Source organism: Hydra viridissima, unplaced genomic scaffold (genome assembly GCF_058129835.1).
Source record: "Hydra viridissima isolate aposymbiotic clone 2 unplaced genomic scaffold, HvirCarnegie_v1 scaffold_8, whole genome shotgun sequence".
In the NCBI taxonomy this organism is placed as follows: domain Eukaryota; kingdom Metazoa; phylum Cnidaria; class Hydrozoa; order Anthoathecata; family Hydridae; genus Hydra; species Hydra viridissima.
The window spans coordinates 17,185,001-17,212,033 of record NW_028324307.1 but is presented as its reverse complement, the minus strand read 5'-3'; the positions used below and the strand labels follow the sequence as shown (position 1 = coordinate 17,212,033).

The following is a 27,033-nucleotide window of genomic DNA, read 5'->3' as shown; positions in this document are numbered from 1 at the left end:
ACCAACGGCAAGATCATGTCGTCCGTCGTAAAAGGTTTTATCAGTGTCAATTTTATTCTAACGGTTTAGCAAAAGAAACACAGCAAAAATATGAGCATATTAATAAGGTAAAATTAATAGCTGAAAGTTATTTTTAAAAAAGTTAAATATTTTTTGTGCATAACAGCATTAAGTAGTGGCTGGATCTGTCATCTTATATAATATAACTTTCAGTGTATGATTTATTAACGACATATTAACAAGTCGCATTGCTTGACTTAAGTTTGCTCTAATTAGAGTTTATCAGTTTTGGAAAATTATTTTACTTCTTCATTTCAATTTGAACAAACAAAACCAAAACCTATTGACAATAAGAATTCTATTGTGCGTCAGGTTAGAATTATTTTCTTCTATATCCCAAACGTTGATAGAAAATGAATCGTTAATTTTGATGAGTGATAACTACTTTTAAATTACACTTTTTATCTTAAATGTATTTCTAAAAATTTTTTTCATATTTTATATTTAAAATGTAAATTATTTTAAGTTACTTTAAAAACTAGTGATAAAAGTAAAATAATTCATACTTTTAGAAAATAGTCAATAATTTTCTTCCAACGTTTAAAATATAAGACATTGATAAAAATATATCCACCCTGACAAATAGTAGAAAAAATTATACTTTAAAAATTTCAAGAAGTTGATATGATGTTTAAGTTTTCGTTATTTTTATAATATTCGTTTGCACGCAGAAACACTTTTCTAAGCTAGCAACACCTGACAGCACATTCTGTAAAATTCAAGCAAAAGTTATTGTACTATATCAAGTCAATATCGTCAAAAACTTTTAAAATTAAATCCGGCAAAAAGGGAGATACCACGATTAATTATGAGTCACCCAGGCAGTTAGTTTTCATATGAAAATCTAATATTGCAATATATAATGATTTAATAATACAATATATTATAAAATATTTTATTAAAGGATGTTATTAAAGTTACAAAAACCTTTCGTGTAGAACATCCTGTAAAAATATAAGACACATAACGTTTAAAGAAAATGATTTCATGAAGTTTCTTTATACTGATATCAAACCAGCGTTTTATTAGAAAAAAACTTGAAAAACTGTTGCAACCATGGTTATAACTATCCTCATCATCTCGATCACGATTTCATGTTCAAGGTTGTATGATATTGCTTTACGCAAATAAAAATTGCCCGTGTGACCAGGTTGTTCTATTGACATCGTGAATTGCTACTGGCCCATAACTCTTATTAAGCAGTTCTAAGAAAGATATGAAACCTTAATACATATTAAACAAAACAAAAGCTAATTGTGATTAAGCCATGTTTAACTTAATTGTTTAATTGAGTTTTGTTTTAAATTTTATCTGTGCGATGAAATAAACTGACCAGAATAGTAACCCCATGAGACCTACACTAATTTCTGTTTAACAAAACAAAAGAACTCAACATCTATTATCTAAATAAATAACGCTACGTAATGGAATTTATCCTAACATTCAAAGTAATAAAATTCAAGTACGTTTCGTTCAAGATATGTTTAAAAACTATTGACAAATTGCCATATTCAAGAAAATCTTAACGTAAACACATTCCAAAGAAGTTTCTTACTTATGGCGATAAAATACCGGCTTATTTTATCATTTTCATAACAACACCAGAAACAATGACGTCATAACAGTACGTAAAAAGTCAAAACCACTCAGAAGGAATCAAAAAAGAGTTAAGCATCTAGATTTTCGGCCATACTGCAAATCGCTATCTAAAATAAGCCCCATATCATATATTCATAATAGTGTCCTTTGTACAAATGTTCAAAGTCCAATATATTCCAGTGAGATTACTTGCTTCGTTCCTCTGAGTAAATCCTCATGTCTTCTTTAAACTTTTAAAGCTGAGCATCAAGGATGAGCGTAACGGAGCCTGGTGAATTCATAAAACTATACTTATACTATCTCCCCAACGTACCAATCTCTTCTTAAAATGGTTGATCCCTACCCATAGTGATAAATTTAGACAGTCCTTCATCTATTTCCCTGATACAACATTCAGGGCAATAACACACTGAAATGTAGTACCTCTAAGGACAATTCAGGATAGTTCTAGAAAGTTAAAAAAGGCTCCACAAAATTTGGGAAAGTTCTCAGAACATTCTGGGGGTTTACTCAACGCTGGATATGAATCACGAACTTTTTTTCACCGGATGTGAATCACGAACTTCTTTTCACTGGATGTGAATCACAAACATCTTTTCATGGCTTGAGTGAAAAGAAAATTGGCCATTTTCTATTTACTTAAGCCATGAAAAGATAGAAAAAAGTAAAAAATAAAAAAATACTTTCAACCCAAGAACAGAGAGAAAGTTTACTTTTGCATCTAGCGTAGGGGAGAGTATGCACCCATGATCCTAAAAATCTATCCGGCCAATTTACTGAATATATGTTTTCACTTTAACCTCTAAATTAACAGTAAATGATAGCAAACTTTATACTTTATTATAATTTAATGATCATTTACTGACCAAAATATTTAAAATAAATTAAAAATAATAAAAACTAATAACACTCAATTGGGATCAAGGGTGCATACTGGTATGCTCCCTTGATCCTACATATATGCACCCTTGATCCTATTTTTGTATACTTGATCCGAATCCAAATTTATACCGTGAATGTGTAAAAATTGTTTTTAAGTCATTCAAACAATGTCTATATTAAAAACCATTTAACTTTTTATAAATTTTATTACAACTTTAAGCAAAATCAATGAAAGAAAAAAATTAATGCAACGAAAAAAGAAAAATCAATGATAAAAAATGTTTTCTTTTTACTGAGGCTCTGTTTCCTCAGTTATTAAAGTAAGAAATTACTTCTTTACAATATCCTTGAGTAGATTCTAATATATCACTGTCACTGTTATAGCTGTTTAAAATATTATTAATTTTTTTTCCATAATTTTCGACATCAAGTTTTCTTTTTCTTTTCATGAAGATTTTTTTTTGGCATAAAGCTTTCTGATTTTTCGTCTTTTTAGACTGACTTTTTTTTTTTCATTTCCTGAAGTCTATTTAGTTCATTTCGAACAGGAGTATCAGTGAGTATTAGGGTGCGCTGACGCTTATGTCTTTTAGAAGACTTTCTTGATCCAGCTTTTGGAAATGGCTTGATTTTTTCTAAACTTGCTTGATGAGCAATATTAATAGTGACACTGGACAGTTGACTCCCAGGGTCAGTTATTTTTAGAAACTGAGTAGGCAATAAACTAGAAGGTGAGTCTGATGGCAGACTTGACATTGAATGATTAAAGGCTGGGACATGAAATTTAGCAGAAGCTGAATCAACAACATCTTGAAATGAATTAGTAGTGACTGGTTCTGGACGGTCTGTCAAAGATGAAGCCAAAAACTCATTATCAGAAAATATGTTAGGATTAAAGGGTTCAATTCCTGCCACAGCAAATCCTGCAGAAATGTTAGATGGAGTAAAGGCTTGTGCATAAGCTTTACTTGTAACTGCAGCTATATCATATATGGTCATTGGTCTTGGATTAGATACAACCCAATCATCACAGGCTGCATTGTAATAACGTTTCAGTGGCCCATACACTGACCGATCCAATGGTTGCAGCTTGTGACTACAATGTGGTGGAAAGGATAGCATTGTTATGCCATTTTTTTTTGCTAAATCTAAACATGAAATTGAAACATGGCTCTCATGATTGTCAAGAAGTAAAAGCACTGGATTAACTGGTGAACATTTCACATTTTGAATAAAATGTTTCATCCATTCTAAAAATGTTGCAACATTCATCCAGCCAGAAGGATTTGCAACCCCAACACATCTAGGTGGACCACCATTTATCATGCTTCCTTTGAAATGAACTCTTGGAAAAATAAAAAACGGAGGGATTGAGTTTCCTATTGCATTAACTGCACAACAAACTGTTACCAACATCCCTCTTTCTGCTGAAGTTATCCTTCCAACTTGCTTGTCTCCTTTACCAGCAATTACTTTGACTGGTTTTTGTACAGTTGTGAGACCTGTCTCATCTATATTATAAATATTTTGTGGTTGAAACTTGAGTCGCAGACGAACCTCTCTTAGATTGGTGAAAAATTCTCCAACTGTATAACGATTAAAAGCAGTTGCTCGTGCCAAGCTGGTAGCTTCTGGATTTCGTAAAGATAATTCTTTCCTGCGTAACATAAAACCATGAAGCAACTGTTTCCCAGCTATTTGTGACCTATTCCACGACTTAGGAATGCGTTTAGAAAGAGTCATTGCAAATTCATATGCCAGTTTTCATGTTGTTTTGGTTGACAAACCATAATGAAGTTTTGAAGCCTTTAAAAGATAGTCTGATAAAGATGTTTCTTCTTCATTGCTAAAGATTTGCATTGTAACATAGTTAGGTTTGCAGACTGTATTTGGGTTTGATCGACATTTCCTAACATACCTTTTTAGTGTCATTAAATTTATTCCTCTTTCCTTAGATACACGATAAACTGTCTGGCCATCAAGAACTGAATCAACAGCTGCTCGCATTTCATTTTCATTAACTTTACCCCTAGTCGGTCTTTCAGTTTTTCTTTTTTTATGATACACCATGTTAAACTGTAAAAAAAAATAAATCTGTTAAACTTTATTCTATTCATAAATTGTTGAACTAATTTTTATAAAGATCATTTTTATAAATACAAACAAACATAAACAAAGATTTTATACACACACATAAATTATATATATATATATATATATATATATATATATATATATATATATATATATATATATATATATATATATATATATATATATATATACGAATACAAAATGATATTATAAGAACAAAAATAAACACAAAATAGCATAAAAATCTTTATCAAAAGGCTTTATCCTAAAAAAAATTACTAAAATACAATGTGACATATTGTACAGAAATGTTCATGTTACTATAGTTTTTACATTTTGTTATTTTCTTTAATCATAGGGGTTTTACATTTTGTTATTTTCTTTAATCATGCGTTTATGCACCTTTGATCATAGGATCAAAGGTGCATAAACGCATTAGGATCAAGGGTGCTAACCCGCTCCATTTTCACAAAAATTTCTTTTTTATTATATTAGATGGTTTTACAACATAACAAAAACAACCATAAAGAGGTGAATACTTTAGTTACAAAATGGTATAAACAAAATTACTAAACACAAGCAAATGTTAAAGATGTTAGGTTCCTTGTAAAAGTAAAAAAATACTTTTTACCGCCAAAATAAAACTTTTTAGAAACAACTTTCACAATGGCCTATTTTCTTACCAAAACACAATAAAATTTGTAGATTCAGTATTTATAACACGATGGCTATCAGCCATTTTTAATAACTTATGTAAGTATAAAGATAACGCTGTAGGATCAAAGGTGCATACGGATCAAGGGTGCAAGTTCTCCCCTACTCGTTAATGGAATTAAATAGGCTATTGGCTAAGGGGAGACGGAGGGGAAAATGTTCACACTTACAGAAAAGCCAGAAAAGTATTTCGTGTATTTCATACAAGAGTTCTAAACAAAAACGCACGTGAGCTCTCATAATTCGTCAAAATCTGAGAAAACCTAAATTTAATATTTTTGTATAAAAGTGAGTATTTTTAATAAAAAAGATTGTATCTTTATTTGTACAAAAGTGAGTATTTAAAGTTTTTTGCATACCACATAAGCTATGTAATAGATATATGTTCAAACAAAAGTTGGTTTATTTAAAGTATTTTCTTATCATAAAGTGTATGCAAGGTCTATGGCAAATATTTCTTTACAAACAAGTACAAGAGTTAAAAAAAACAAAAAAAAAAACGAGGAAAAGATTATCTAGTAATGTTATTTTTAAAATAATCTTAAATTGATCATTTAAGCATAGTGTATCATTTTAACAGATAAATGATCAGATAAACTGATTATTAATCTAATAAAATGTGGCTTAAAACCATTAATACCAAAGACTTGATAGGAAAACTGATGAAAAAAAATGTCGGAATCTCTTTTCTAATCTGATTCAACACTATGGCTGCTTATTGTTCTCTTGAAGCCATTAAAATACCTGTATATCACCATATATAATATTTTCCACATTCATCAACTAGTTAAATATGTTAAACATTAAAAAAATATTTCAAAAATGAAAGAGCTAATTTAAAAAAAATTTAGTTTAATTTTTTTTTTTTTAAAGTTTATTGAAAAATATTTAACTATTGAAAAATATTTAACTATTGAAAAATATTTAACTATTGAAAAATATTTAACTAATGAAAAATATTTAACTATTGAAAAATATTTAAATATTTCAGATTTTCAGAAAGCTTGTTCCTGATAAATGCAATCTTATTCACTCTGACATTCTGTTCAGCAGAAGTTAATACAAGTAGTTTGATTTATTCAAAGAATTTGGATAATACATTGAAAATAAACAGTAGTACAAGTCCAATGAAGCAACCATCTAACAATTCACACTTTTTCAATAAAGAAAATAAGTCTGGTGTGAATAATCTATCAGGTAATAAATCAAGCAGCAGTGGAATTTCTTCCAATGAAACAATAAGCAAAGTTTTCTCAGGTAAATTCAATTTTTATTTCTTTATTTTTTTAAGCTAATGTAGGTATATTAGTATTTTTATGTATCCATATGTATATGCTTGAATATGTGTTTGAGTGCATGCGAACAAGTTTAGGTGTACTTCAATTATAAATCTTCATAGTGTAATTTATTGTTGGTTTTCTATATTATTTATTTGTAGAATTTACTTTAGTAGATAATATCTAATAAGCTGATTGCTTCTGAGAAGAAAAACCTCTCTGAATGTTGCATTTTTACTAACATTCAGTGGGTCTTTTTTTTTTTTACCATAATTACTTTTAGCCAGCAAATATACATGATTCCACTAGAGTTTTTATTTAAATTTGTCAATCTGAGGCTCAAAAGAAGATTCAACAGCAGCCTGTTTTTAACTTTTTTTTGTTTTTGTATGATCTTTCCCCTCATCTTCTCTAATAGAAACCATAAATTTTCTACATTAAATCAACTTAAGGATTTAGCTGGTCAATCTAACATTAATTTTTCTCCTTCAAGAAAGTTTTTAGTTTCTTTAACAGTAAATTTGTGTCCCTTGTTTTATATTTTGATGTAAGATCTTTAAACTTTAGTGCAAGATAAGTCAGTGTAAAAATTAGCATTTATCTTGTAGTTCATAAATTCTTTCATTCAGTCAACCTTGCAGTTGTTTCCATCCTATTCAAAAGGTTTTATATCATTTAAAAAGTTTATATTTGCATAACTTATATAAAGAGATGTTTCTATGTAAATATGTATTTTATATCTATTTATTACTTTGAATGATAGTAAAATAGATTTTCATCTAGATGAGCATGATACTTCTCTTCAGCTTCAACTTGAGCTAAAAAACATCATCTCTGGTATGAAGTTGTTTAATAAATCAGATTTCCTCAAACATGTGATAAACAACTTTAACAAAAACTTGAATTACGGTCTGAACAGAAAGTTGGATGAAAAAAGTAGCAGTACTAATACTTTATCTCTTCAAAAAAATGAGTATGCATTAAATACGAATGAAAATTTAACCTACATGATGGGTTTAGATCAAACTAAAGATGGAGAAAAAAAGGATTGGAAAGGACATGAGAATATACCTGACATTGATCGCCTAAATTTGCTAAATGAAAAATTATTTGCAAGTAAAAGGTTTATTCATGATAATATCAGAAATTCTTTGTCAGTTAGTAAAGCTAAGCTAGAAGATATATTGAAAAATTTATCTCTAACTACCAACATAGCTGATAATACCAGTCAAGTATCTAGTTCTAAAAGTCATAAAATCAAAACATTTAAAACTTTAAATTCTAGTTTTGCTGATCATGTAATACAAGTAATACATAAAAGTAATACAAGCAAGTCTTTTTCTTCTGAATTGAAAGTTAGATCTGCTGATAAATTGCATACAGATTTGGTGGTGAATATAAACAATCCATTAAAGCGACAATTAATGATGCTATCTCATTTAAATCCACCTTCTGTAAATCAAAATGGATTAGTCCTTCCCTCACCCTGCAATTGCCCTATAGTTGTTACATGCAACTGTCATACAACCGATGTCCAAAATACAACCTACAAAGATATTCTTAAGGAATGGAACTGGGGACACCTGTTTTCAGGGTTTGTGAGTGACTGTAAGTTAATTTAAAGATGCATTTATTTTAAATTTTTGGAGATTTTTTGCAATGGTAGTTAAGAAAAATAATAATTGATATAACTAATTTGGATAAAAACTCTCCTGAAATTTTAAAGAAACTTTTTAAGTTTTCAAAGAAAGTTGTTAGAATTAAAGCTCTCTGTTTATCTATGATTTTTATCTTAAAAGCTGTTGGTAAAGCCAATATTGGTTTCATTGTTGATGGATCAATTGATGGTAAATTATTATCCATCACCCAGCGATTTATTTACAACATAATTCTTCTTTTGAAGAAACGCTCTTACATTTCTGTAGCAACTGCTGGTAAAAGTATGAAGTTGGTAATCTTTCAGATTTTTGTAGTAAAAATTAAAAATGTGAATTCATAAAATTTGAAAAAGCAATAAATGCATATGTTTATATAACAGACTAAATCACTTTTATAGGTTTTCAATTTTCAAAGCTTTGATAACATGGATAAAGTTAAAGAAATGCTGTTGCTGCTGACAAAAAATAATGATAGAAATATTATTGGTGCTTTGGAGCAATTTTATTTGCAGTTTAAGAGCATTCATTTAAATGGAAATAAAAATGTGCTTTTTCTCTTTCTTAATGAAAAACTTAATGAAAGTGAAACAAAGTTGATTGCAACTCAAGAAAAATATGCTTATTTAGGTTGTTTTTTAAAAACTGTTTCATTTATGTAAAATTGTTTGAATAAATATTACTACATTAATAATTTATATAATTTATACTAGTTAATATAATTAACTTAATAAATTTATACTAATAAATATAGTTTATTTATTTAATTTACACTGATTAATATAGTTAGTTTATTTACACTTTATGTTTATATTAGATCTTTTTTTTTTTTTTAATTTATAATTACTGTTTTGCATTAGAATTACCTCAAGTACCTACTTGTAGTTAGGAAATTTTAAGTATGTGTTAAATATGTATTTTCTAATATTATTTATGTGTGTTTTCTTTGATCTCTTAGATATCAATATATTTGTGGTTGAGTTTGGCTTCCAATCATTTGCCACACAGTTTAATCTTTTAACAGATTCTTCAAAAGTTTTTCATTTAAATCTATCAAATGCAATGATTGAAGAAAATGCAAGAAACAGTTTAATGAAAAATGAGCCAATTATTGCTGCAGCCATGAAGAGCATTTACCAGTGTATAACTTTAAATTTTTTATTCTTATACTTGATAAATAAACCGTAGGTTTATTTATCAAGTGTAAGAATAGTTGGTACTTTATTATCTTTTTGTATTTAAACAACAAATTTTTTTAAAAGAAGAATGCATTAATTTTTCAGACAATTAAGTATACTAAAATTAAAATGAAATAAAATGATATTTTAGAATTTAGAACATTAGCCAGCTGCTTACTGCTGCTTAAAGTTGGTTTAACTGGCTAAAACATTATTGCAAGCTCCTCCAAAATTTTTTAAAATGATTTTCAGAAAAAGGTTTATTATAACTAATAGCTTTAAATATAAATTACAAATTCTGTAGTATATTTGATGTTATATAATGCAACTACTGAAGATTATATTTCACTACAGTATTAAAATATTGATTTATAATTTTTTGATAAACTGAAGTATAAGGTCATTTTTAATATCTTGAAGTCCTAATGGATGATCTCATAGTTGGTATTTTAGCATCTTTATCATAATTTTTGCTGCCATAAAACCAATCTAATTCTCTTATAATAGGCATTTTAAAAGTTTAAAAAAAATTAAATTTTTTTTTTCATTTTTTTTCATGTATTTATTGCACTTTTTTAAGCTAAAAGTACAAATTAAAATTGTTACTTTTTATAAAGAGTAATGCTTATTAATGGTAAAGTGCAGTAGGTTAGGTTTGATGTTTTGGTAATGATAATACTGCAATGCACATTTAAGAAAGTGATTGCATATGTGTGTAAGTGATTGTCTATGTGAATAGATAGACACCACCTCTTACACAAATAAGTATTATATTTTTCAGCAATAACCATTTTTTGAATTTGTAAAAATATTTGCTATATAATTAAAGTATTGGTTTTAATTATATGTGAACTTTGCAGTGAACTTTAAAACTGTAGAAATGGAAAATGTTGTTTGGATAGTTATGCTGGTTGAAGTTTTTCTTTCTTTCTAAGTATTTAAATTTATATATATCAAATAAATACCTTATTTAATGTCTTACAAATATTAAAATAAATATGAATATATATTTATGACAAACCTTTTAAATGACAAATGAATAAAAATGACAAATATTTACATTAATTTGTTGAAAGTGCAATTTTTCCAAAATTTGTTGTTGGTAAAACTATAACTTGCCATGGCAACATACAAATATGAAGAAAGATTAAATATTATAAAGTTTATAAAAACATAATTTTATAACTATGTAATAGATAAAAGTGTTGCCATTTTACTGTCAATCCTTTTTTATTTGGTTTGGGATATTTAAAAGTAATTTTAGTTAAGAAGTAAAAGATATCTTAGAAAAAGACTTCTGAATGTATCTCATTTATTTTTTTAAATTAAAATTGACTATCAATTAATCACTATTAATTCAATTGTATGTATAAATAATAAACTGTCAAATTTTTTACTTTATTTTAGCATTTCCTACAGATTACATATCCAGCCCATATTTGCCATTTAATAATAAATACAGTTTCTTGTATTTCAAGCATTATAAAACTCTTCTACCTAATCATACCAAATGACTATAATTTACTGACATTCCGATCACAAGCAGTAGATTTACTTGAAACCTTTTCACTTGAAACAAATGAATGTTAGTTTTAGTTTAATGGGATTCTTACAGATTGAGGTGCCAAAAATGTGACCAAACCTTTGACCTTTGATGATGTGTGAGTGGTGATTTCACAAAAATAAAATTGAAAAGTTTACTAAAAATATTTTCTGAAATAATTATGATTGCGGATAGTTCATTAAAAATAAAACCAATGTTATTATGTGCAACAACTAATGTTTAGTGATGTAAATATTTTTATATAGTTTTTACAAAATTTATTTAGTTTTTTATGAATACAGCAAAGTGCAGCTGTACCTAGTATCTATTATTATCTCAAAAAAAAAAGTGTAAGTTATATATATATATATATATATATATATATATATATATATATATATATATATATATATATATACATATATATACATATATATATATATATTTTTTTTTGTAGTACTCAATGTGGAAACAGAAGATGTATATTTAAGTTCAACTCAATTAGGTATGTTGTATACAACTTTAACTTGCTATTTTAGAATTTTTGTAATTATTAAAGTCTAAAAACAAATGACTTGTATTAAAAAATTATCTTTTTCACTTTAAAAACTTATAATGAGTATAATGAGTCATAGAGGGTATTTTTATTCAATTTTACATTTCTTGGATTAGAATTTTGATCATTACTTATTATTGTTATTTGTTATTACGTTTGAAAATGTTCATTTAAAGTCCAGTTTGGGCAACAATATTTTATCATATTGAAAGTTACATCATACCCACTATAGAAGTCTCTTAGTAGGCTGGTTATTTATTTATGCTGTGTTTATTTTGTAGACTGGTGGTACAAAGAGTGGAGTTGGAATAAGTATTTGAAAAATTTCATGAATGAAAGTAAGTTTAAAGCAAATTTTGCTTTTTATAAAATCATGTCATTGGCATTGCTAGACATAGTTATTTAAAAGTATTTATGTAAATATTTGTAGTTATTCTACAAAAAATGCTATAATTAGCAACTTTGATGTACATGATTTTCAATAAATATGTATATATTCAAGTTGGTACCTTTTATGACTTTGTATAAGATTCCTCAACTTCCTCTTTTACTTAAATACTTAAAGGTTTATGAGGTTAATTTTGATATAATCTAAAGGTTTATGTGGTTAATCTAAAAGACAACAAAAAAGTTACTAACCCTTTCTTATTCAGAAGACAAAGAGATAAACAAAGCAGAGACAAAACAAGCTTGAATCAAGCTTGAATCAAGATTGCTAAAGCTTGAATCAAGATTGTAATTTATTTGCAACAAACAAAATCTCCTACTAAGAATTTTATTCCAATTTACATTTCTTTCAATTAGGTTTAGTTTGTAGAATTGAAAGTTTTACATTTTATATAAAAATTTTATAAAAAAAAGACACTTTTACTCAAGATGTGAATTTTTATTATTTAGTCGCATTAAAAATTTAAAACTTGATTGCAGTAAAATTAGTTTTGGTCATTTCTAGATTTTATCAAAATTGAACTTAAGTTTTCTAAAAAATAAACTATACACAAAAATTAATATGGAAAAAATTGTTGTAGGATTCTATAAAAACATTGTCAAAAGAATTTTACAAATTAGCAGATCTTCATTGGGGGAATTAATTTGTAATAACATACCTTGGCTACATGGGCTATAAAGTTTTAACAAAACCACATTTGTTTACATATTAGTCTTTCTAGATGTTGATTAATAGCAAAAAACCCTGAAACTTACATGAAATACTTTCCTACTGGAACGTCTTTTGATTAAATTTAACATAAAGTTGGCTTTAAAATCAAAAATTTATGTTTAAATATCAAGAAGTATCAATGTTATTTGATATTAAATTATTTAATATGAATCAATATCTGTAACAAAAATTTTTCTTTAGAAATTGGCCCAGCTAACTTGGCATTTGTTATTGATGGAACGAACAGCCATTTTATCATTTTCATTCAGAAACTAGTCTACAATTATATCAGTTTGTTTCAACTGCGTGGAACATTTGTTACAATTGCTGTTTATGGAAAAAGTAGTTATGTGATCATAAAATGGCAAATGTTTAATAGTCCTCTTGATATTCAGGTGGCTATACCAAAAGCTCAAACTGCTATCTGATGATGAAAATTTCTTGTGTGTCACTGTGTGATACTTGCAGTTTCAAACTGAATTATGCATAAAACTTTTAATAATAATAAATTTTTCAGCATGGTATAAAATTCAGTTTGAAATTGCTTCTCTAATAGTTTTCAAAAATACTTTCTTAATTTAAAACTTAAAAAAATCTATTTGTGTTTTTTATGGTTAAAAATAATGTTCAAGATACATCCCTACATGTATTGAATGTTTTTTTGACCGTAAAAAATAAAAAATTCTTTATTTATAAACCAATCTATAAAAGGGTTAATAGATTGGTTTTAAAAGCTACTAGGCTCATAATTTATAAATTATAACTTATGATCAAGCAATATTCTTTGAGTAATTTCTTCTTTGCAAACTGAAGTGTAAAAAGATAATTATTTTTGCTTTGCGTAAACTTTATTTTAATAAAAAAAAAATGCTGATTATGCCATTGATTTTATTTAAATAAATTTGATTTGTTTGTTTGGTATAACAATTTATGCAATAGTTTAATATATTTTTATGCAGAAGAGTTGTGAGTCTATTCCACTCATACAAGCACGTTTTCGAGAAAGTGACAATGCATTAGAGAATATTTACTCCATGTTCTCCATACAGCAAAAAAAGAATCAGAATCCTTGTGTACTGTTTCTTGTTTTGACTGGCTCTTCAAAAAACAGCCAGCAGTTAAGCTTTATTAGTGAGAGAATTAGAAAAATAGGCAAGTAATTTTTACTGTGTTTTTAATGTTTCTTAAAAATGTATCTCTCTTGAAAAATGTTGATCTGTTTTGTATGCTTAATTGTTTTTCTTGTTTCTATGCTAAACAACATAAGGTAAAGCTAACACCAACTAAATTTATAGTAAAAATTTATCTTGATTTTTCCAAGTAGTACCACTCTCTAGAATCATTTTTGGATTTAAGTAAACTCTTCTTTAATAACCAAAAGTTTGAAGGCCAAAGCTGAACTAAAGTTCAGTTTAGCTTTGGCTTTCAGATATTATACTATGAAGCCAGTTTTTTTTTTAATTTTTATCAAAGTCTTTAGTTCAGAATGTGCAGACATAACTTCAAACTAAAATTAAAAATTGTTAAGTTTATTAAAAATTCAATTTTTCTAAATTGAAATATTTCAGCCTAGGCCCTTCAAGTATTAGTAAATTTTAAGTTAAATGTCCATTGGATCTTTGAAAATATTAAAAAAAAAACAATTTTTTAGAAATAAGAGAATTTAATCTTAAGTTTCTTATTCTTTTTGCTTGTACTATGCAATTACTTTCTTTTTAGGAGTAAAGCTATATACTATTGGAATAGCTGGTGATAAAGCAATGTTATATAAAGAGCTAAAAGGAGTTGCATATTCTGAGAAGGAGCAATATATTGGTTCTCCTAGCTACCTAGTCAACATGTTAAGTGCTGTGAGCCTATCCTTAGTTAAATGTATGAGATTCTTCCAAAAGCATAATAATTTCAAACTAATAATTTCTTTGTTTTAAGACTTTGTTAAATGTAACTTTGTTGCAATCTTACGTAAGAAGTATTTTACTGATTTTCTAAAGTTTCTAAAAACTGAACAGAAGTTTGCTCTTTATTATGTCTAACAGTTACAATATCAATATCAATACACTAAAGGGAGCTAATTAAATTTTTTTAAATTACTAAAATAAATATTTTAAAATTTTTTATACTTTTTTATTGATTTATACTCTTGAATTAGAAGATCTTAACAAATAGTACAAGTTTATTAACAAATAGTTTTGGTGTATTTAAAAATATTAAGCGTAAAAAAAACAAAAAAACTCTGTAATATGAGTTTAGGTTCTTAATCCTATTTTTCTGATAAATGAAAAAATTAAAACCTGCACATTTGTGATGTATATAACTCTGATTAGTTTATGAATTGTTTTTTTTTTGGTAAATAACTAAATAAATTACAGGGTTGGAACACTAGAGAGAATCATGAAGAAAAATATCTTAGTAATTCTCAGTTTTGTAAAAGGAAGTCTGGAAATATTAAGGAATACAAATAGAATATTAAAACATATACAAATTTTAATAAAAGTGATGTTTTGCTGAAAAATTTACATGAAATATTTTCATTACAAATGTTTAAGTTTTTTGGTAAAATAATTTTAAGGAAATAAAATCATTACCTTTAGACACATAACCTATACATAAATATTTTAAGTGAGGTTTCTCTTAAATCAGTAGTTAACTCTTAACTACTGATTTAAGAGGCACCTTTGCAACTTTGTACACAATAATTACAGTATTTGAATATTTTTTTACTTTTTATACTGTTAAATTTATTTTGATAAAAATCTAATCTTCCTTCACAAGAGTTTATTTATTTATTTTAAATATAAAAAAAATTTCTTAACAAGTGAGATAAAAGCTTAAATGTTTTTTAGTCTAATTAATGCCTTTTATTTTTTTAGTTATTGGAAAGAGTAAAATACAAGATTATGAAAAGCTTAATGTGAATGAAGAATACAGAAGGCTGCAGTCTTTTTGGGATTGGAGATCGAGCTTTAATAGTTTGAAATATGGATGTATGGATTTTGATTTGAGTTATTTTTCAAATTAAATTACTCATTACATGTTCTTGTGTTGTTGTTTATTTGTTCCTTTAAATTATTTTAGATATAAGTCGTGCTAACGTTGGTATTCTTGTAGATGGAACTATTGATGAAGAGTACTTTGATGCTGTTCGAAGGTTAGTGTACAACATAATGAGATGTTACTCACTAGCAGGAACTCATTTTAATGTTGTATCTTATGCTACTTCGGTCTATGAAATATCAACTTTTCGGCAGTATAGAAGTGGGTATGATATTAGGAAATTTGCAAAGATAATTCCTAAACTCCTTTTTGGAGTGCGAAATACAGGAGGAGCAATGTGGACAATGGTAATTATTTGGCTTTTAAAAATGTTTTTATTTTTAAATTCATAAATTGCTTTGTTCTGTTGAAAATCTATTAAAGTAATGTTAATCTATAATTTTTTTCAAGCTAAATGCATTTAGTGAGGCTCCTCCAGAAAATCCGAGTATTGTTTATATACTAACTGGCGGATCTTCAGAAGATGACATAATTGCACCCTCCAATATGTTTCGAAATTTTGGAATTATTGCTTTTGCATGTAGTTTGAATGGTAAAACATCTACATCAGAGCTTACTTTAATGTCATCTACTCCAAGCACTGTGTTCTTCTCAAGTTCATTTGATGATTTAATTAATCTTGTTTTATCAATGCAAGTGGCTGCTGCTGAAAGTAATTTTTTTTACAATAATGTTATAAAGACTGTTATTGTTGTTAACTGTAATTTTTTAAAACAGTATTTGTATTGATTGGTGCTTCAAACAAAACAGAGTACATTTCAATATTTATAAAGTTTTCAATGTCTTGTTATGATTTTTAATTTTGTCAACATCTGTTTAACTGTTTGTAATTCTGTGCCTAAGTGATTGGAACTGTATCCAAGGCTAGTGGTTTATCAAGTCACTTAATAAATACACCTACAGATATTTTAAGAACATGGCAATGGCAAAATACTGGGTCTTTCTTTTCCTATTCATGTGAGTTGTAAAAATTTCTTTTAAAGTTTTTGGATAAAAGAGTTGCTATTGTATCATCTTTTAGCCTTTGATGATGTTCATTACATTGGATTTAATTATCACCATTGTCATCACTATTCCCATCATTAATACAATCATCATCCTTATATCTCCATTATTCATGCAATCATCATTATAAATAACCCCATCATTAATACAAACACCACTATTATAAATATCCCCATCATTAAAACAATCATCATAATTGTAACTATCCCCACCATTAAAACAAACATCATTGTTATAATACAATTTCATTTTTAATACAGTCAACATCATTATAACTATCCCCATATTTAATATAATCATTATTATTATAACTATTGCATATCAGTGTAAAAAACACACTTCTACTTTACTAATTTTTTTAAACAATTTTTTAAAGCTGTGGGGAGAGCATCAGTTGGTTTTCTAATTGATGGGACTAGCAGCATACACTTTGACTTTCTTCAAAAGTTTACCTATAATATTTTTAAGTTGTTTGCTGAAAACTCATCTGTTGCAATAATGACATATGGTGGAGCAGTTGATAAAAGTCTGGGAATGTTCAGGTATCATGTTACTAATATAGGAATTTTTTTTAAATTTCATGTTAGTTGAAAATAAATAAATAAATAAAAATTATATGCAATTAACTTTTTTTAAACAGGAAATATTTTTTAGGTAAAAATGTAAATGTGATCAAAATGTCACCACATATCAATTCTAAAACACAATGCAATTAGCTTGAATTAAATACAAGTTACAAATAAAGTTTTTTGTGTTCTTTCTTTCTTTTTTATGTATTTTGTTTTATTAGAAGCATTATTAAATATTTAGAAAATTAGAGCTTTGCATTTTTAAAAATTGTTAAAAATTTCATTACATCATTTTTAAAAATTGTTAGTCCGAAAAATGGACAGAAATGAATTTTGTCTATTGGTTAGAAATATCTGAACAAATTTTTTTTTACTAACTATATAAGCTAACATTCAATATACTTTGAATAAAATGTGTATTTTAGTACAAAATTTACTACACAATAAAAATTTACTAAAAACAAAGTACTTAAAATAAAATATTTGTCTTCAGGGTTGCCACCAAATCTGGGAAATTCAGGGAAATTTAGATACAATCAGGAAATTTTTAAATTTTTTACTATTTTTTAAATGCTTTCTAATAAAAATTTCCATTTTCAAAGATACTAATCTGTTATAAACATAAACCAAGGTTAATTTTTAACATTTTTAACAAAATCTCTCTTTTTTAGAATAGTACAAATTTTTAAATTTAAAATGGCAACTTATTTGAAAGAAGAATGGTTTAGTGATCCTTTGTTTGAAGAATGGCTGGTAATTGGCACAGATAAAAAGTCAGCCAAGTGCAAAATATGCCAAGTTCAACTTAATTTGTCAAATATGTGTCGGAGAGCTGTGATGTCACATGGATGACAAAAAAATATGTTCAGAAGTCAAAGCCAGTATCTTGCTACTTCAAGCTTGCACAGTCTACACCTAAAAAGCAAACGGTTTTTATAGTTGATCAATGTGATAAAACTTGTGCAGAAATCTACTCTGTTTTGCATGCAGTACAGAATAATTTCTAATTGAACTCATGTAATGAGAATGGTCTACTTTATCAGAAAATGTTCGCCAATAGCAATATTGCTAAATCTTATTTGATGGGTAGAATAAAACTCAGTTATGTCACTTTTAACAGAAAATGTCAAAAAATCTCGTTACTATTCTGTTTCTTTTGATGAAAGACTGAATGACTCTTTTCAAAATTGTCAATTTGATCTAAATATTCGGTTTTGGAACAATGATATAAATCATGTTAAGTCCATAAGTTAAATTTTTAGGCCACCCTACCAAAAAATATTTACTTGAAAGTATGTCCACATACTTGGCAACAATCAATAGCATAAATCTGACACAACTGTGTATGGATGGTCTAAGTGTGAACTGGTTGCTTTTTAATCTTCTTGAAAAGCAGCGTGGGCAACAAGTGCTACCTAAATTTCTTAACTTTGGGAGTTTAACCTCCATGTAATACATGGTGCTTTCAAATCAGGTTTTCAATCTGCTGATTGAAACATAGAGAATTTAATGAAAGCTTCATTCAGCATTTTCCATGATTCTCCAGCCAGAAGAGCTGATTATGTAACTGAATATGAGAATTTTCCTTATGGATTTCGCTCAACACGCTGGGTTGAAGACCAAAAGGTTGCAGAGAGATTATGTTTAATTTGGGAGAATATTAAAAAAATGACCAAGTATTGGGAGCATCAATTCAGAGAGGTTTCAGGATTAACAGTAATATGCCTAGTGAAAACATGAAAGAAATCTCGTCACACAATCAAGGACTTCATGGTCTTAAACAAATTGAAGGCTCATGAAGTAGAAATCAACAATTAAATGATAAAAGCTGTTCGTTGTGCCTCAAAAAAGCAAAGGAAAAAGTAAATAGGATAATGATGCTGTTAAATCAAGAAATATCTGGACAAAAAGTATCATGTGAAGTATGTAAAACATACAATGAGGAATTTGTTGCAATTACTAAGAAAGCTGTCAAACAGATGGGTATGTCACAAATGAAACTCCTTCTTACAAAAGGAAATCATCCTAAGTGAAAGTGTGAGGAGCATAAAACAGAAATAAAGAAGCTTGTAGAGGCTTTGGTTATGTTGCACAAGAAAAAAAAAAACGAAGCAAATAACATATAGCTGTATTTTTCTAACTTAAGATGGTTTGATTTTTTATTGTTTGATTATGTTTTAAAAAGTAACTTTATTTAAAGTATTTAACTATTCAACAATATAATGTATAATATTGTTAAATGAATAATTTTAATAACTCACTGAGTTTTTATTAGTCTCTTAGTTTGTTCTTGAGTTTTTAATGCTTTGCTCGTTTTGAAAAGTAGTACAAATTATGCATAGAAAACTGTTCAAAGTATTTGATAATGATCAGTTGTTTCATTGATTGATTAGTTGTTTCAAGTATTTGATTATTTGTTTTCATTTTCAAATAAAATGATTGACTTTCTATATAAAAGAGAAATACTACTTTATCCAGATATTACTCATATGTAGGGTGTAGACTGTTTGTTTTTTAGGTGTAAAAGTAGCCTCTCTGGGGTTTAATGGGGTAGTTTTAATGCTTAGTTTGGGTGTTTGAATTCTCAAAATATTAGGGAAAAATAAACAAAATTTCAGTGAAATCAAAGAATTTTGTTCCTAAATAACGGTGGCAACTCTGGTCTTAAAAAATGTGTATTATTTATCAAATGTGTTTAAAATGCTGATTTAAACAGTCTCATAGTACAAGTAAGTGAAAATATTATAACTGACCTATAATGCATGTCTTTGTGAATAGTGTTTTGCAATTAACACCATGCACATTTCTCTTAGAAATTATGAAGATAACTATGCCTTACAAGCTGCTTGCTCTGCTATCATTTATAAAGGAGAAGCTGGTCGACGTATTGGAGGTGCACTTTTATCATTTAATAAACTTTTTTCTAATGTTACTGGAAACAAAGTTTTGTTTTTAATTACACTGGGGAAATCAGAGGATGATGTAAATAAACCTGCAAAACTGCTTTCTCAACTGGGTGTATCCATATTTACTATTGGGATAGGAAGAGAAGTAGAAAAAAATGAACTAAAAACTATATCGAGGTAAATATTTTAAAACAGATATTCAGATATAATTTCAAATTATTTTTTTGAAAATTTTGCTCTTTTTACGTTTATATTTTCTTCAAATATCTGAAAACATTCTTGAAAGTTTTCGGATTTCATGCAGCAGCTTCCAACATAATAGATAGTTTTTTCCTTAGAGGTAAAGACAGAGTTGTTTCCCGGTTTTAAAAATGAATATAATTCCTTTAATAGTGTGAGGGCAGTGTTTTTTTAATAAACCAATTAATGTTTGTTTGGTTAGTTTGTTGTAATTTGATGATGTAAGGGATTAGTGATAAAGGGATGGTTTTGGCTCTACGTTAATGTAGAAAGGTAATGTGGAGGTTGGGATCGAGGTTGAAGGGGTGGGGATTACTTGGTAAGGAAGGGGTGGGGTATGAGGATAGTTTGATAATGGAATGGGCAAGGTTTAATCGTTAAAGGGTTAAGATTGTGTTTGCCATCCTCAGTATATTCTGTTATACAGTAAAACTTAACCTTCTATTAGTGTGTAATGGTTAGCACTCTTAGATTCATTACATTTAAAAAATACAAATAATATTCACTTTTTCTACTCCTAGTGTTTGATACTGTTTTTATCAGTTACTCCTCTTTTTGATTCTTCTTTTTAATATTTCTTCTTTATTTGAAACTTCGGGTTATACTTCTTTAATCAATATTTCTTCTGATTTCTATTTAATTCTTTACTTCTTCTGATTATCAAAAATCTCTTCTTCTTTTTCTCTTTTGTTCACTTATAAAACTTCTTATTCATCCCAATATTTTTCAATTACAAAAATTCTTTCTTTAAAATTTTTCTTAAAAAACTTTCATAAAAGCTCTAGTTTACTTCTCTTTAAAACCCCCTCTTCCTCCTCCTTACCGTCAGACTCTTTTTTTTTGTGTTTTTATAGTTTTTTCTTGTTTTCCGGTTGCGATGCCTTTTCATTTATTTATATGGCAAGTTGATGAGTCTTTGTGTTTACGTGTTTTCCGAGTTTTTTTTAACTTTTCTTCTTTTCGCTTTATCGTTTGCGAGTCTTTGCGTTTAAGTCATTTCCCAGTTGTTATTTTAACTTTTCTTCTTTCCGCTTTATAGTTTATTTATATGGTAGGTTGAACAAGTTCTCCATGTGTACGTCAGTTATTGTTTTTAACTTAATTCTTTTTGCTTTATAATTTATCAGTAAGAAGAGTTGATGAGTCATCTTGTGTACGTCTTTTCCTATCGTTGTTTTTTAATTTAATTCTCCCTCCTCACAATAGCATTTTTCTCTAGATTTTATTTGGCTACAGAGTGGAACAGTCTTATCGATGTTGTAGCAAGCATTCAAATTTCTCTAATCAAAGGTTTCTGATGTTGATTAATTTTTTTTATTTACTTTTAAAGAAAAGAGGGAAAAAGTTGTTACTTATGAAGTAAACTTCTTTTAAGTTATTAGTAAAAATCCAGCATCAAAGAGCAGATTCAGTCTACTTCTCAACAATAATCATTATCTCGGAAGAACACCTCTAAAGAAAAATCCTTGTATGTTTATTTTTAGTGTTTATCTAATACTTCTCACAGTTTTGTCTTAATAAAAAGAGTCAGTGAGGCCAGGATTAACTGGTACTCAAGGGATACAATTGAACCTTAGGAGGGTTGTCCACCCTGCTTATGTCTCTGTTTTTTCATTCATATTAAGTTTATAATTTTAAAATTTACATACAGTATTTTTTATTCAGAATAAAGAATACTGTATGTAAATTTGAAAGTTAAAATTTCAATGTAATATTATGTAATTGTTTCATTCAGGGGGTGATGTTGTTTTCTCTAACGCTACTGACCTAAAGTTAAAATGGAATTGGAATCACTTGCTCCCTAGGATAAAATATGGAGGTTAATTTAAAAATTCTATTTTTTTTTGTTTTTAACAGTTTATAATTCGTCAGTGTATATTGTACAAGTGTCATATAGTACAATTTCTATTTAAAAGACAATTTTAAACGGAAATTGTTTTTTATGACTTTTTACAAGAAAGTTATATTTGGGAATGCTTTAATTGCTCATCATATTTGTTGTGGAACAAACAAGTTATATATTTTTTAGCAATAACAAATTAAAAACTAATTGTTATTCCCAAAAAATATATTTAAACAAGTGCAATTTTAAAAAAATACTTTTATTTTTTATATTACAAATTAATTTACTTTTTCAACTTACTCAGGCATATTGGTGTGAAAGCATTTTTTTGTCTGCAATTTGATGTCACAAAAATAGTTCAGTTTTTAAGTACAAATAAGTAAGGAAATAAGTAAAGAAGTAAGCTGATAAAGGTAGAAAAGCATTGTTTTTAGTAAAACAGAGAACAATGATAGAGAATATACCTAAGGTAAGATATGCTACTGATAGAAGAAAGTAATATCTGTGTCTGTAATTATACTCATAGCCAGTTAGTTAGCTGCCCCAATCTTGCAAAGCCTCCTTACATAAATTAGAAGTTCCTTCTAAGCTCCTCATTCTATGGACTCATGTAAGTCTCACATCAAGATCTTCATTTTCTCCATTGAATTTACTTTGACAGAAAATTTGTAAAATAGCTAATGGAAGATAAGCAACTCATTCAAAAAAGTGTTTGAATGAGAACTGATGGCAAGTTTTTAGTTATCAATCAATCTTGTAGAACATCAGTTGCTTGTTCTAACTTTTTGACTTCTAGTTTATTTTTAGAACAGGTCCTAAGACATGATTACAAACCTATGGTTCTCTCTCTTAATGAAAAATTTAAGTTTCATAGTCTGGTGCTGTAGGCCATACCAGCTTCCTAAAAAAAATGACTCCAACCTAAAAATATTTTTACTCAATTACATCATTCTTGGAGTTTCAAAACAAAGTCAGAATGAAAGAGTTGATGTAGCAACATTCATCAACATTTTATAAAACAAAGTGTTTAAAAAGCTGCATTTCCTCCCCTCCCCCCCTTCCTTGCTGCCCCATTCCACTAACATATTTCCTTGATAGAAAAGTTGTAAAACAAGAAGGTATATCTTTACAACAATTCTTAACTTCACTGCAGATAGCCCTCCTACTTTGGTTTTGCTTCTCCGTGAAACAAAACTAAGTGTCTTTGTGGCTTGTACCTGACCTTCTTAACCTTCTTGAAGAATTCAATAACAGCAACAAGAGGTTAAAAAAGAAACAAAGGCAAAAAGATAGAAAAACTTTGAATCAGCTGTTTTCTTTAAAGTAATTTAGAGCATATTTTAGTTTTCATATATCGATAGTACTATAATGATCTGTAATCTTTAAAATTAACTTTTTCATTTATATTCTCTTAGATGAGTTTTTTTTTCTTAAATTTTTTAAATAAAGACCAATCTTGTGAGATGAGTGAATCTCCTTTAAATATGTTATTGATAGAAAACAGTAAAAAAAAATTGACTTATTTTACATCTTATTGTCAGTGTTTATCCATAACGCTTATCTGGAAATGCCACCCACCTTTCTTCAAAGAATTGATAAATTTGAACAAAAACAGTGAAGACTTATATCCCTAAGATATGAGTCTTCTATTTTAAATGCAAATTTAGAGTGACTGCACTTTTGCACTTTTTGTCCTTGTAGTAGATGAAGCCTTTATATATATAAACAATAGAATTTGCTTTTCCCTGATGCTGCTTTTTGTATATTTCAAAAACCCCTTTATTTTGTCTACAAAATCTGAAAAAAATTTCTAAAACATTTTTGAGAAATGCCTAATACTAACCAAAATTTGTGGTTAGGTAAAAAACTTTGGTTCTAAGTCACTTACAAGCGAATCACCTTAGTCATCTAGTAATGTTATCAATTAAAAATATACCAAAAAGAAAAAATATCAAAAAAATCTTTAATTGTGGATGCAAATAGATTTTGTGGATTACCTGAGTGAAGTTGGCCGCCAACTTTGTTCAAATTAAACGAAACTGGTGTATAAGTTTTTTTAACTTATATAAGGAAGTATGGGAAAAAGTTGTTACTTATGAAGTAAACTTCTTTTAAGTTATTGGTAAAAATGCAGCATCAAAAAACTAAGAATATTTTACAGAACGGTTAAGTTAAGCGGTTAAGCTAGCCCCTTGCCCCACATCGAATTTCAGCTACAAATTGCTTAGTTGCTGAAGTATAAACCTGAATACATTAGTTTTAACATGGATTAAATGAAATTTGAACCACGTTTTGTTAATAAACCTAGTGACATGTCTCGAATTTGATCACCAGGGAGTGCTAACAAACACATTCTCCTTTCGAAAGAAAAGATAACGGTTGAGGACAGCAAGTGCTTGCTACATGAACAGTTATTTAGAGCTAGAACTTATGACTTCAAAGCAAAGTAAGTTTATGTCCATTTATCTATCAGTTCGTCATAACGGTAGGAATCGTCGCTTCTAATGGAGAGAAATATCCACCAATCTACATTAAACGGAAAGAAAAAGTTACCTCTGATGTGTATATCAACTTTCTAAAACGTAGTGGCAATATGGTGCCATGGCTGAAGAAGACATTCCTAGACGATAGTTACATCTCCTGACAGGACAATTCACCCTGTCATAGGTTCAGAAAAACCCAACAATATCTTCAGGATAAATATGGATAATTTGTGGCCCAAATACTTTCGGCCACCATCCAGCCCTGACATGAATCCCATTGACAACAATGTGGGGAGCGTAGTTAAGAATAAGGCTTACAAAAAGGCAACATTCCACGAATGTAGTTTTTTAGTGCTTTAAAAAATCATTTTGAAAAATGTTCTAAAAAGTTCGCCGATTTCTGCTGCACTGTTTGGGCAGTACTAATGTTCTGCTGTATTTTTTTTTTAGAAGTATTATATTATTAACCTGAATATTAACTAAAAATCTCTTTGATAACTTAGATAACTCTTTTTTGTAACTTTTTAAACTTCCCAATTTAGTATTGGATAATGCTGATGTTGTTATTCTGGTTGATGTCGCCACAAGCGATGATCTTGATGTCATACGTAGGTTTTTATTTAACATTATCAAGCTGTTTCGAGCAGGTATGTCAACGTTTACTGTTGTTGGATATGGGGAGAGTCCTAATCTTGTATTTGGAACACGAAAATTTACTAGCGATAGTCAAATCAGGAGATCTTTAGAAAAGGTTGAGTGCTCTAGTTGCTATTGCATAAATGTTATGGTGATGCTTTTCTTAATACAAATGTTGTTAGTAAATTATTGCTAATGTTGTTGCTGTTTTCGAAGTTACTATTTTTATCATATTTGGAAATTACTCAAAAAATGTGGAAAAAAATGATTTTTGAGACATTAAAAGATTATTAAAATTTTTAACAATGATTTGCTTAAAAATCAAAAAAAAAAAATCGTTTTACTGGATTCGTTTTAGCTAGAGCCTGTAAAAGGAAATGGTTGCAACATAGGTCAAGCTTTGGCTTACTTTAAAGAAACTGTTTACCACAAAATCCTGCTGTTGACCACAATGAAAAGAGTTCTCGGTATTTTAATATCTAGATCTCCTTCTTCAGATGATGTCGTGGAATACTCTGATTCAATTAAAGGGGCCGGAATTACAATGGTCGCAATTGGCAAGTTTAATAAAACTTATGTAGAGAACTTCTTGCGTTTTTTGTGCACTTGTAATGCTTTTTATTTTAATTTGGTCAGGTATTGGCCAGAAATATAATAAAGAAGAGTTAAGGATGATTGCAACAAACAGCCAGGTCATTGGTTGTGAATCCATTTCTGCATTGGCTTCATTAACATTGCGACTTCAGTTTGAATTTGCGATTGGTAAGACCATTTTTCGGCGAACTTTTAATATTAATTTTCTTTTAAAATTCTCAACCTCCCAGTTAAATTATCCCAATAAAAACTATTTCAATCTCATTTATCATAAAATATTTCTTTCAATAATCATAAGTTAATTTTATGAGACATAATATTCCTATCAGTTCTTTCATTACTTTCTAGCAATTAATCTTCCGAAAAATGAAACCGTTGTTAGTGAGACCACGTTGATTAGTGTCATGGAACAAAAATTTGCGCTAACAAAATCGGATTATAAATAATGTCTATTAGATCAAACGCCTAAATATACGTATCATTTATTTTTTTATAATAATAATTTTAAATAAATTAGCTAAATTATTAAAAGCTCAAGGGACGTTTGTTTTCCCTAATTTTATATAATTTTATATGTTTATATATAATTTTTGATTGTTTTTCAACTTAAGATATTGATTAAGTTTGATTTTCATGACTTCAATGTGCGTAATCAATTTTAGATATTACTGTTGATAATTTTTTAAGGTTTTTTCAAATTAAAAAAAAAAAAAAAAAAGATTTGCTTTTCTTATTTTTTAAATATTTATTGATTTGAGCATTTTGGAAACTTCATAGTTCAGTAAAATACAGTATACGAAGATTCAATCTGCTTTAAGTTTTCTTTTGATTAAGATTTACCTTACCACTCTTCGTCAACTTTTGATACATGCATTCCCCTAAAGCATATTTTCTTAGGAGTGTTTGAGTATCTTTTGAAGGATGGAGATATTTTTATTAATGGTTTAGCACAGGAGAAACTTGATAACATACATATTATTTGTAAG

At 28.0% G+C, this 27,033-nt stretch overlaps 1 protein-coding gene and 1 pseudogene across 4 annotated transcripts; one reads left to right on the top strand and one right to left on the bottom strand.

The window, feature by feature from the left end:
* LOC145194755 (collagen alpha-6(VI) chain-like) lies at window positions 1-26,620 on the top strand. 4 transcript variants are annotated; one of them, XM_090096207.1, is made up of 24 exons: window positions 1-107; window positions 6,341-6,606; window positions 7,410-8,234; window positions 8,426-8,577; window positions 8,683-8,911; window positions 9,240-9,422; window positions 11,460-11,507; window positions 11,840-11,896; window positions 12,919-13,112; window positions 13,677-13,869; window positions 14,437-14,589; window positions 15,588-15,701; window positions 15,793-16,058; window positions 16,162-16,423; window positions 16,615-16,728; window positions 17,153-17,318; window positions 20,159-20,428; window positions 21,711-21,781; window positions 21,867-21,959; window positions 22,227-22,310; window positions 25,360-25,568; window positions 25,812-26,010; window positions 26,090-26,215; window positions 26,396-26,620. In XM_090096207.1, exons 1-24 carry the CDS (start codon window positions 91-93, stop codon window positions 26,491-26,493), a joined length of 4,389 nt encoding a protein of 1,462 aa, XP_089952333.1. In that variant the 5' UTR covers window positions 1-90; the 3' UTR covers window positions 26,494-26,620. The 4 variants fall into 4 exon arrangements, with proteins under 4 accessions (XP_089952333.1, XP_089952336.1, XP_089952335.1 ...); XM_090096209.1 differs by lacking the exon at window positions 1-107 and adding an exon at window positions 5,551-5,637; XM_090096211.1 differs by lacking the exons at window positions 1-107; window positions 6,341-6,606; window positions 7,410-8,234 and having other exon boundaries at window positions 8,454-8,566; window positions 26,396-26,619.
* On the bottom strand, window positions 3,072-4,743 carry LOC145184869 (uncharacterized; annotated as a pseudogene).
* Window positions 26,621-27,033: the final 413 nt, after the last annotated feature.

Coding starts and splice junctions, on each gene's coding strand:
- LOC145194755 (XM_090096207.1), top strand. Junction 8,912..9,239: donor AGAAAAATATGCTTATTTAG/GTTGTTTTTTAA, acceptor TTGATCTCTTAG/ATATCAATATATTTGTGGTT. Junction 26,216..26,395: donor TCAGTTTGAATTTGCGATTG/GTAAGACCATTT, acceptor ATTACTTTCTAG/CAATTAATCTTCCGAAAAAT.